This window comes from Struthio camelus, chromosome 29, assembly GCF_040807025.1.
Source record: "Struthio camelus isolate bStrCam1 chromosome 29, bStrCam1.hap1, whole genome shotgun sequence".
Classification (NCBI taxonomy): Eukaryota; Metazoa; Chordata; class Aves; order Struthioniformes; family Struthionidae; genus Struthio; species Struthio camelus.
This window is the reverse complement of record NC_090970.1, coordinates 5,130,683-5,141,699: the sequence shown is the minus strand read 5'-3', so window position 1 is coordinate 5,141,699 and position 11,017 is coordinate 5,130,683. Positions and strand designations below refer to the sequence as shown.

At 54.5% G+C, this 11,017-nt stretch overlaps 2 protein-coding genes across 2 annotated transcripts; one reads left to right on the top strand and one right to left on the bottom strand.

Annotated features, from left to right (window-relative positions):
- Positions 1–2,984: 2,984 nt before the first annotated feature.
- On the top strand, positions 2,985–3,575 carry LOC138062772 (olfactory receptor 14J1-like). Its single transcript, XM_068921778.1, has one exon. It carries the CDS (start codon positions 2,985–2,987, stop codon positions 3,573–3,575), a length of 591 nt encoding a protein of 196 aa, XP_068777879.1.
- Positions 3,576–9,041: 5,466 nt separating this feature from the next.
- On the bottom strand, positions 9,042–9,587 carry LOC138062771 (olfactory receptor 14C36-like; the record flags this gene model as incomplete). Its single annotated transcript, XM_068921777.1, has 1 exon — positions 9,042–9,587. A coding segment is annotated over one exon (546 nt), but the record flags the coding sequence as incomplete, so codon positions are not given.
- Between the last annotated feature and the right edge of the window lie 1,430 nt (positions 9,588–11,017).

Below are 11,017 nucleotides of genomic sequence, written 5' to 3'. Positions count from 1 at the left end.
GCCCCCTCTCAAGGAGTCCTGCCTAGGTAAGAGGCAGGAAGAGGGGCTTCCAGAGTGGGATGTTTCCCCCTTTAGCAGGTGACCATCCTCTGAGGAGATAGATTGTAATGCTGGAATCAGTCTTCCTTCAGTGTTCAGAGAGGGACCATCGGTGATTATTTTAGTCTACTTCAGGGAACGTTTCCCAGGAGGAGGGAGCACAAGGGACAGAGAACTTCTGCCTTTAATTGGGCCACTGTTGCTGAAGGGGTCGAGGCTCCTGAGACGGAAGGAGGTCATGGCACCGTGGCAGCAGTGCCCATGTGCCCAGCTGTGTGCAGGAGCAGCTCCTCTGCCAAGAGCAGCAGGGCTGTGGGCACTGCCTGCTGCTGCTGACGGGAGCTGAGAGAAGGCAGAGAGAAGTGAAAGGCAGTGTGGAGTGGGAGGACGGCTGACAGTTCACTGTAGAAGACTGTCCCAGCTCTTGACACAGTAAATCTCTGGCTGAAGGACAACGCTACTGAGGCTCCTGGAGGGGGTCCTCTGAACCCAGCTCACCCCATGACAAGCTTTTTAAAGATCACTCTCGCGGATTTTCCAGTGTATGGGAGGAGGAGATGCTTTAGAGCAGAGATTCCCTGGCACACTGTCACAGGGACGGGGCATTCTGCTACCCTCTCCCAGGGATGGCTGCAGGGCTGTAAGGGTGGGACATGCACACAAGTCTGCCCAAGGCTGTGATTCAGAGCAGTGTCACTGCCCTGCAAAAAAGGTGAAAAAACAGGCTGTTTGAAATCGAAGGAGCTTTCCTTCCAGGGCTTTCTGTTTCCTGATTTGGGCAGGGACAAAAAAGGAAAGAGTTTTCTGGTTTGGGAGGAACTGAGACTCACAAACCTTCACACTCTGAGATCAGGAGGTCTGTGAGAAGACTCAGCAAACCCCTTCAACCCCATCTCAAACTCCAGCAGCACCAGCATCACCTTTATGGGATTCCTCAGGGTTTATGTGACCTGCTCCTTAGGACCTGCAAGCACAGAGATTCCCCTGGCCAAGTCCCAGACCTGGAAGATTTCTGTACGGCTGCACTGAGCCCACAGAGGGTGGGATGGGGACGATGAGCACTGCAAGGGAAAAGGTGTTGGGACAGAGAAAGCTGCCAGCAGGGATAGCTGCAGGTAGCCGAGATGGGCAGGGAATGAGAAGGAACTGCTAGCAGAATCATCATGGGAGGATGGATTTGAGCAAGTCATGGTCAGTCCTTCTAACACAAACAGCTTCCTCTGAGCAAGCTCCCCGTGTCTCCTCTCCCACCCAGCAGAGCCTCTGCCCTGACAGCCATGGAGTCCAGGGCATGAGCTGCCTCTGCAGCCAGACCTCCAGCAGAGGAGAGGGGCATCTCTCCTGCCACGAGTTAATTTTGTGCTGCCCAACAAAGGGGCTGAGAGTGACTGCTCTGCAAGCTCACTGTCTGTGAGGCAGCATGCCCAGGTGGGCAAGGTGAAGGCTTTTGTGAGTGCCAATCTGTCTCTCTCTCCTTGCCTCCCTCGGCAGCAGGATCCTGGTGCTGCCCCTTGTTTCCCCTCCTCTCCATGCTGCTCCTCTTCTTGCTCTTGGGCTCTTTGGGGGGGGCGGGGGGGGGTTCAGGTGCACTTCAGACACCGATGCTGGAAGCTGTGCAACAGAGGGGTGTGCATGGCAGGGAGGTGGCCCCAGCCTCCTCCTGACCTGGGAGCTCCAGGAAATGCAGTCCGTGGGACTGGGGAATGAGCTGTCTCTCCCTGAAGGAGAGCCCGTCTTCAGTCCTAACAGTCCTTTGTTTCCCTGTGGTGTCCTGCCAGGCTGCGAGCTGCCCTCTCGAAAGGCACCGCTGTCTCTCAGCTTCTCCCTGATAGCTGACAGACCTATCAAGAAGCTTCAGAGATGCAGAGAGTGTGGAGAAGGAGGTGGGAGGCTGTAGGTGGGCAGCTGCAAAGAGCGCTGAGTGTCCTTGGCCAGAAGGGGAGTGTGGAGAGCTGCCTGAGGTGCCTGGAGAAAGGGTGAGGAGTTTGGAGATCTGCCCTTTGAAAGTGCACTGCTCTGCTCTCAGCAGGGGCTGGTTTCTTTAAAGGGTAACATCATCCTCCAGGTGAAAGAGGTGCGAGCACAGGACAGCCTGGGAACAAGGCTAATAAATGAAATGTCCTCACTCTGCCCCAAGTGACAGTGGATGCTTTCCTCTCAGGACTCACAGCAGAAATGCTGAGGATTTCTACCTTGAAAGAACACTCCCCAAGGGTGACAGGGGCATCTCAAATCAAATTAAAGAAGGAGGAAAATTAATCCCTGAAAGTATTTTCTGCAAAACTCAGACGATGGATATCATTCGACAGAAATTGTTCCCCCCCATTCCCATGTACCCCCTACTGTACAGCCAGGTAGACTCCTGCGGAGCCCATGGGCAGAGGTCCCTGCTCCTCCCGACACACTCTGCCAGCCTAAAGCAGAGCTCAAGCAAAGGACCTGCACAGAGATCCTCCCAATAAAGGAGAGAGGCAATGTGGTGTTTTTAATGAGAAATGGAACATTTTATTTCTTTAATTGTTTATTTTTAAAAGTCTTTTCTAACTTGTCATTGTCTTTTCTTCCTTGGAAAGGTCCCCATGCCCAGGGCAGAGAGCAAAATGTCCAACAGCAGCTTCCTCAATGAGTTCCTCCTCATGGCATTTGCAGACACACGAGAGCTGCAGCTCTTGCACTTCTCCCTCTTCCTGGGCATCTACCTGGCTGCCCTCCTGGCCAACGGACTCATCATCACAGCCGTAGCCTGCGACCACCGCCTCCACACCCCCATGTACTTCCTCCTCCTCCACCTCGCCCTCCTTGACCTGGGCTCCATCTCCACCACTGTCCCCAAATCCATGGCCAACTCTCTGAGGGACACCAGGACCATTTCCTATGCAGGATGTGCTGCCCAGGTCTTTTCTCTTGCCCTTTTCATTTCAGCTGAGTATTCTCTTCTCACTGTCATGGCCTATGACCGCTACGTTGCCATCTGCAAACCTCTGCACTACGGCACCCTCATGGGCACCAGAGCTTGTGTCAGGATGGCAGCAGCTGCCTGGGCCGGTGGTTTTCTCCATGCTCTGCTGCACACTGCAAACACATTTACAATGCCTCTCTGCCAAGGCAATGTCCTGGACCAGTTCTTCTGTGAAATCGCTCAGATCCTCAAGCTCTCCTGCTCACACTCCTACCTCAGGGAAGTGGGGGTTTTTGTGTTTAGTGCCTGTTTAATATTTGGGTGTTTTGTTTTCATTGTGCTGTCCTACGTGCAGATCTTCACAGCTGTGCTGAGGATGCCCTCTGAGCAGGGAAGGCACAAAGCCTTCTCCATGTGCCTCCCGCACCTGGCTGTCGTCTCCCTCTTTGTCAGCACCTCTTTTTTTGCCTACTTGAAGCCCCCCTCCATCTCCTCCCCAGCTGTGGATCTGGTGGTGGCCGTTCTGTACTCGGTGGTGCCTCCAGCAGTGAACCCCCTCCTCTACAGCATGAGGAACAAGGAGCTCAAAGATGCACTAAACAGATTGATTCAGCTGGTTCTAGTTCAGCAGCACTAAGCTGCCCAATTCTCCTCACAAGCAGTTTCCGATTCATCTCACAAAACTGTTATGCTTTGCACATTCTCTCTGTGATCATCATGTTTGTACACAAGGGTTTGAATTCATTCCACTTATCCAGCAGCATGAACCCTGTCTTTTTGACTGAGACGCCTGCTGTGAACATCTTTCACTGTATCAGAGCTGGCTTAGGTCTAATAAAAGAGGATTTCCTGTGTGCAATGCTTGAAAGTTGGGCTGTTCTTCCAAAACTGGAGTAAAAAATGTGCTTGAGGACTTCCACCCTGAAAGACCCTGTTGCTTTTCCAAGGGCTCTCTATGGGCTCAAGGCAATGAGCTCAGAGGTGATGTGTTAGGGAAAGAAGGTGGGATTCAGCTGTCACTTGTGGGTGCCCAGGGCTCCTGGAGGTGGTCAAGTGGTATCTCCCATCCGACAGGGCTGGAGACGGATGCCTGACCTTCTCAAAGGCAGCATGGAGCCTCCAGGAGAGCACAGGGCATCTCCCAGGGCACTCTGTGCCTTGAGGTGGGCAGTGAATGGAGCTTCACAAAGTCAACTGGAGTCATCCACACTTAAAGGGTAAAACCAATGAATATATAGGTGAGTTAGAGCTCTACTATCTCACAAGAGGCAGTGGGGACCCAACAGGCACAGAAAGGGAGCCTGGAGAGTCCTTCATGTCACCTCCAGTGGAAACCATGGGCTAGATCTGGGGACACACCTGAACACAGCCTGAGCCATTGGAAATGCCCTGTGATTGCTCAGAGCATCGTCCATGGCCACAGATCCCTTCTCAGGCACGATAATGCCCATCCAGCTGGGTCTGCTTCCCACCGTGACAACCCCAGCCAGCGTGGAGTCACCCCATGGCCCCGTGGCCCCACAGCCCACTCCCTCTGCACAGCAGCACCACCAGCCCGGGGCCCTGCGGGGAGCACAGGGAAGGGTCCAGGAACGGTCGGGCAGGCCAGCCTGGACACACGGATGTGGGGAAAGGCTCTGCGGGGAGCAGGGAGGTCCCTGGAGAAGAGGAAAGGAGCAATTGTGCACTGGCAAGGAGGCATAAAGGAGGAAGAGGAACGTGTTTCTCTGTGTGTCCAGGAAGGGCAGGGTGCTGTGCCCCTGGGGCAGCAGGAGCGGCCGGAGGAGCCCCAGGGCAGGGGGTCTTGGTGTGTCGTGGAGAGAGGGGCTGGCCCGGGGGGCTGCAGGCAGCCTGGGGGTAGGGCATCTCCTGGACACCAGAAGGAGGGACCCAGAGTGTCCCTGTGGCCTGCCTCCTGGTGCCACTGGGGCCAGTTCCAGCTGGGAGGCTGGTGGGACGGCAGACACACATCCCCCCTGCCCTGGCCGCTCACCCCAGGTTTCGGGGTGCATTTGGCTGCTCTGTCCTGCTGGGTTCAGTGCCTGTATGGAGGGGAACGGCCGGCCCTGCCCGGCCTCTCTCCCAGCCATGACCCCGGCAGACCCCGGGCCATGGCTGTGCGCTGACCCCCGCGTGCGACACGGCCGGGGCTGGGCAGGGTCCGGGTGCTGGGGGAGAGTGCCAGAGCAGGAGGGCTGTGGGGGGACGGGGCACCGAGGGCTGTGGTGGGGACGGTGCCAGGGGCACATGTCCCCAGCCCTGAACACACCCTGCCCTGGCCAGTGCCTGCACAGTGGGGCCATGGGGCTGCTCTCCAGTCCCAGCCCTCCCCACCTTCCCCCCAAACATGACATCCACCTTCCAGAAGGACAAGAAAGAGCCTCTGGGAAAGGACAGACTGCTCCTTGTCACCTCAGCCCCTGCAAAGCAAATCTTCCTGGGAGTGATTTGCAGCCCTAGGAAGGGATTGGGATCAGCCAGCATGAAGTCATGGAGGGCAACTTGTGCCCGACCCACCAGATTGCCTCCTGTGATGGGATGGGATGACTGGCTGTGTGGACAAGGGGAGTGCTGTGCATAGCTTGTGTATAGCTTGAATGGAGGAAGGCCTTTGACATGGTCTTCCCTAGCACCTTTGTCGCCAAAGTGGGCAGATGTGGGATGGAGCCGTATGCACTGGAGTATGCAGGAAATTACCAGGAGGCCACCTGGCTCCAAAGGCGGAGAACAGTGGTGCAAAGTCCAACGGACTAATGGCTACCAGTGATGTTCTTCAGAGGCCAGTACTGGAGCCAATGCTGTTTGCCTTGATGAGTGATGCAGATGATGGGATGGAATGATGGGATGCTGTGGTGAATTAACTCCCCTCCACATCATAGGAACATACTAGAAGATGAACTACCAATCACCGTGCCCTATCTATAACCTGGAGCGGGATCGATACCGCACCAAAAGGTCCCGACTACTTTCCTTTTAAGTTGATTGGGCATCCCAGATCAGGTGGTCTGGGCTGTCGACCAAAAGAACCTTCTGGGAGGCTGGCAAGGCAGCGGGTAGGCAAATGGCTGGATTGAAAGTGCATGTTTTGTCTGATCAGGTTAGTCCTCCTGGGTGACTACATACTGGATTAGTCTAGTTATAAGAACCCCCGGATAAAAGCTCACAAAGGCAGGTGGACACTCGCCGAAGATCGATGTGGCCGGGGAAGAAGAGGCTGTGGCAGCTCTTGTCAGAGCTCTCGAGTCGCCCAGTCGCCTCCTACAGGCACATTTCCCCGGCTGAAGACGCCGAGCAGCTGCTGCGGCTGGCCACCGTTGGAGCGGCGGAAGCAATGCTCCACGGGACTTCGTCACCAACACCCCCTCGACCGGGGCGCCGTGCGAGGGCACCGCACTATGTGGAGAGGAAGCCTGACCTTTCCCTCTCCAACTCCTACGATTAGGTGTCACCCCGTCTGGAGGGTCTTGCGGGAGGTCTCTAACTGAGTGCCGCTTCTTCCAGCAAGAGCCATGTGTCCCAGTCCCAGTAGGGAGCTGCTGCTCTGTCCCCAGGAACGGAGAATACCCCGTCCGGAGGGATAATTGCAGCAGGCCCTGCACGCAGGTGCCGCTTCTTCCCTCTGGGGCTATTGCCCCCCAGCCGTGTTCATTGTCGGTTTGGCTCTAGCCGCAGCCGTCTAGTAGCTTGGGCATCAAACCCCTTCCACGACCTTGTTCCCCTTTCTAAAGGTTTTGTGTCTTTCTTGTTGCTGTACACTTTGCTTTGAAATAATGTTATTACTGTTAATTTTCCTTTCTGTACCAGTATATAAATATTGTGTGTGGGTGTATATATACATATATATATACACACACATATATATATAGTTGCTGTTATTAGAGGAGGAATAAAGTTTGTTTACTGTTAAGTGTTGTGTGCGCTGGCTCTTGTAAACCCCCTCACACCTCAAGAAGGCAACCCCCAGGTCAGCTAAAGAATCTCTGAGTGGCACATACAGCTATCCAACATGCCCTTTTCATGGTGCACGTGCACTACTGGCATGGGCCGCCACAACAGCATAACTCCGACACGGCCAAAGGACAAGGGGAGCAGCTCCCTGGCAAGGGGGACAAGGCCCCACAGTGAGGCTGGTCACTCTGTCTCCCCTGATCTTGTGCCCACAAGATCCCCCTCCCTGGCTGCCTGCAGCCCCTCCATGCCCACCCCGCTGCCCAGCACACCACGACAGCCCTGGCCCTGCCACCCCTCTAGCACCTCCTGCTGCCCCGGGGACAGAGCCACCTGCCCCGAGCTGGTGCCCAGAGAAACTTGTTTCTTGTTCTCATTTTCTCTCTCTGCCTGCTGCCCTGCTTTTCTCCTGGGACGTCCCTGCTCCCCAGAGAGCCTTTCCCCAGGTCACTGTGTCCATGCTGGCCTGGCTGTTCTTGCATCCTCTCCCCTGTGCTCCCTGCAGGGCCCTAGCCTGGTGGTGCTGCTCTGCAGAACGAGCGGCTGTGGGGTCATGGACCCACGGGTTGACTTGTGACTAAGCTCTTGCCCTGCTGGCTGGGGTGGGAAGCAGACCCAGCTGCACAGGGATCACCACCACTGCTGCCATGTGGCTGTTCTCATGGACAATGCTCAGAGTGACCCCAGGTTGTTGGCCAGGGCAGGAGATGTGTTTGAGGTGTGCACTGTGGTGTCCAGCCTGTGGTGTTTCACTGAGGCTGCAGGAATCACTCTCCCGTCCCCCTTCCCTGCTCCTCCTGGGTCCCCTCTGCCTCTCCGGGCACTGTAGAGCCCTCGTTTCCCCATGCATACCTGGATTTAGTGCTGTACCTTCTGGTTACTCCACCATGGACCCTCCCTCACTTTGGGAGGCTCCACCCACTGCCCACCCCAGGCACACGCTGTCCCTGGACATCCCCTGAGCTCTCCTGGCGATCTCCTGGAGATTCCCCTCCACAACAATGGGCAGCTCTCATCAGCACTGTCACCTGTGGGACAGCCCCAGGCAGGTAATTCAGAGACCATTCACTGTCTCTGCTAAACACCAAGAGATGAGCCCTGAATCCAGTCCTCAGTGCCCAAAAGATCACCCAGGGCCTCTGAGCTCATCCCTTGGATCCCACAAAGTTCACAAGCAGAGCAGCAGGCCCTTTCATGGTGCAATCCCGTGGGCATATTTTTGACTCCATCTTCTGAAGAAAGGCCAGACTTCAGGCACGGCACAAGGGAGATGCCTTTTATTATAGGAAATTGATTCTGGGAGTCAGGTCTGGCACAAGGGTGCCCATGGCCTGATCCTGCCTGTAGTCACAGGACACCAGAACATCAAAATACAACGCTACCACTCCCAGGTTACGAGAACTCCTGGGCTGTAAACACACATAAGAGCACGTTAGGTCAGTGTGGAAATGAGACGAAGCAGTCGTGAAAAGAGAAGGATCTGCTTCTGTGGGTGGCCACCTCTGCAGGAAAGCTTCAGCCCCCAAGGGAAGTCTTCAGGCAGCAAATGCCTGCTGTGGTGGTGTGGGGACGGTCCTGTGCAGCAGAGGGTCCATCCCCACAAGTTTTGTCTCGAATCTCCTCCCCTCCACTCCTACTCTGCTTTGAGTGTTGGAGCTCTGCAGAGGGAAGGGATCAGCCCATGATGACAGCCAGCTGCCACCCTTGCAGGAGAGGGGTGTGAGATCACAGCCTGACTGTGGCCATTGGAGCTGAGCTCTCCTAGTGGACACAGGACCCATGGTCTCACCCGACCTGTACCCGTCTGAGCCTAACTCTGTGCCTGGGAGCTCCTGTGGTGTCAGTGCCAAAAGAGACCCTGCAAACAGAAACTCCCCTCATTGCACTGGGGGCATCCGAGGGAGCTCAGGCTAGCAGGCTCTGAGGTTCCCCCATCTCAGCTGAAGAAGGGGAAGCCTGACTTCCAGCTTCAACATGGTCTCTGGGTCAGATTCAGGAGAGGAGAAGAGGAGGAGAAGCAGGATGAACCCAAACATTTTCCTCTAGAAAGGAATATAATGCAGAAAAGTAAGACAGACAGAAGTGAACAAGTCATAGCTGTGACCAAAAGTATCCTGGGATTGATGAGATGGTGCACATGGGACAGTTATCGGTGCTAACATTGCACTGATTGCAAGAGATTCTCCAGGGCATCCTTGAGCTCCTTGTTCCTCATGCTGTAGAGGAGGGGGTTCACTGCTGGAGGCACCACCGAGTACACAACAGCTACCACCAGATCCAGAGCTGGGGAGGACATGGAGGGGGGCTTCAGGTAGGCAAACATGATGGTACTGACAAAGAGGGAGACCACGGCCAGGTGCGGGAGGCACATGGAGAAGGCTTTGTGCCTTCCCTGCTCAGAGGGCATCCTCAGCACAGCTGTGAAGATCTGCACATAGGACAGCACAATGAAAATGAAACACCCAAAGCCTGAACAAACACTAAACACAAGCGCCCACACTTCCCGGAGGTAGGATTGTGAGCAGGAGAGCTTGAGGATCTGGGGAATCTCACAGAAGAACTGGTCCAGGACATTGCCTTGGCAGAGAGGAATGGAAAATGTGTTGGCAGTGTGCAGGAGAGCATAGAGAAAACCAGTGGCCCAGGCAGCTGCTGCCATCCTGACACAAGCTCTGGTGCTCAGGAGGGTCCCATAGCACAGGGGTCTGCAGATGTCAACGTAGCGGTCATAGGCCATGACTGTGAGGAGAGAATACTCAGTTGGAAATAAGAAGACAAAGGAAAAGACCTGGGCAGCACATCCTGAGTAAGAAATGGCCGTGGTGTCCCTCAGGGAGTTGGCCATGGATTTGGGGACAGTGGTGGAGATGGAGGCCAGGTCGAGGAGGGCGAGGTGGAGGAGGAAGAAGTACATGGGGGTGTGGAGGCGGTGGTCGCAGGCTACAGCTGTGATGAGGAGGCCGTTGGCCAGGAGGGCAGCCAGGTAGATGCCCAGGAAGAGCGAGAAGTGCAAGAGCTGCAGCTGCCGTGTGTCTGCAAACGCCAGGAGGAGGAAGTGGTTGAAGGAGCTGCCACTGGACATTTTGCTCTCTCCAGGCATGTAGGACTGTCCAAGGAGGAAAAGACAGTGACAAGTCAGGACAGACCCTCTCTGATCAAAACCCTTTCCCTTTCTCACAGACGTCCCTGTGTCTGTGAGACAGAGGGAATCAGTCCTGCTATGATGTAGGAGGGCTGTTCAGCCACATCCAGTTCAGAGGCATGTTGACCACCCAAGTAACAGCTTCACTTTGGGGGGGTAAGTGGGGGTGGGATCTTGCTTGTTGGTCTGCTCTGCAGGGTAGGAATATGCACCCTTAACATTGCTGTGCGCTGGCAAAATTCTTTAACCATAGCAGAATCAATTCTTCAAGCGCAAGGACGATGAAGAAGCCACAGAGCCATAACAACCTGATCTCTCTTACTTCAGTTAGTCGGAGACCTCTGAATGCCATTGACATGATAATGTTCACCATCTTGTGTGGAAGATGGCAATCAATCAGTCCCTAACCGAGGCTGGAGAGAATCTGGCAGAGCTTTATCTTCATCTTATCAAATGTAGAAGCGATACGACCTTAAGACAGGAACCATCAGCCAATAATGTTTAACCAGTGCAGTGAATACTTTGTTCCTGTTCCTCACAAGAAAGAGGCCAGACTTGCAGCCCCGGCCCTTCTAGAGTCAAGGGGAGTCCTGCCACTGGCCTCACGTCTCTGTGAATGACGGTGGTTAGTGGTAGGAAGAGCCCAGGAGTGGGGATCTCTACCATGTAAAGAGGAAAAGAGTAAGAAGTCTCATGAATCTGTTTTGCATTTTTAAGAAATAAACAGACATAAGATTCAAAGGCTGATAATGCTGATGTCTATCAGTATTTATAAAGAGGGAAATATTTAGCAAGGCTACACTGGTGGCTCTCAAGCTGAGCTGAACATGCAAACCGGGAAAGTTATGATTTTTCCAATCTGTGCTGTGATGTCTCAGGATTAAATCTTAACGTCACTATGTGTCCAAATTGCCCTTTGTCAAATACTCACTAAAATATACTGCTGTCTAACTCACATGGTTAAAGCGTTGGAAAAAAAAAATCCCCTT

Excerpts from the sequence above, each read along its gene's own strand:
- LOC138062772 (XM_068921778.1), top strand. The coding sequence starts at position 2,985 with ATGGCCTATGACCGCTACGTTGCCATCTGCAAACCTCTGCACTACGGC.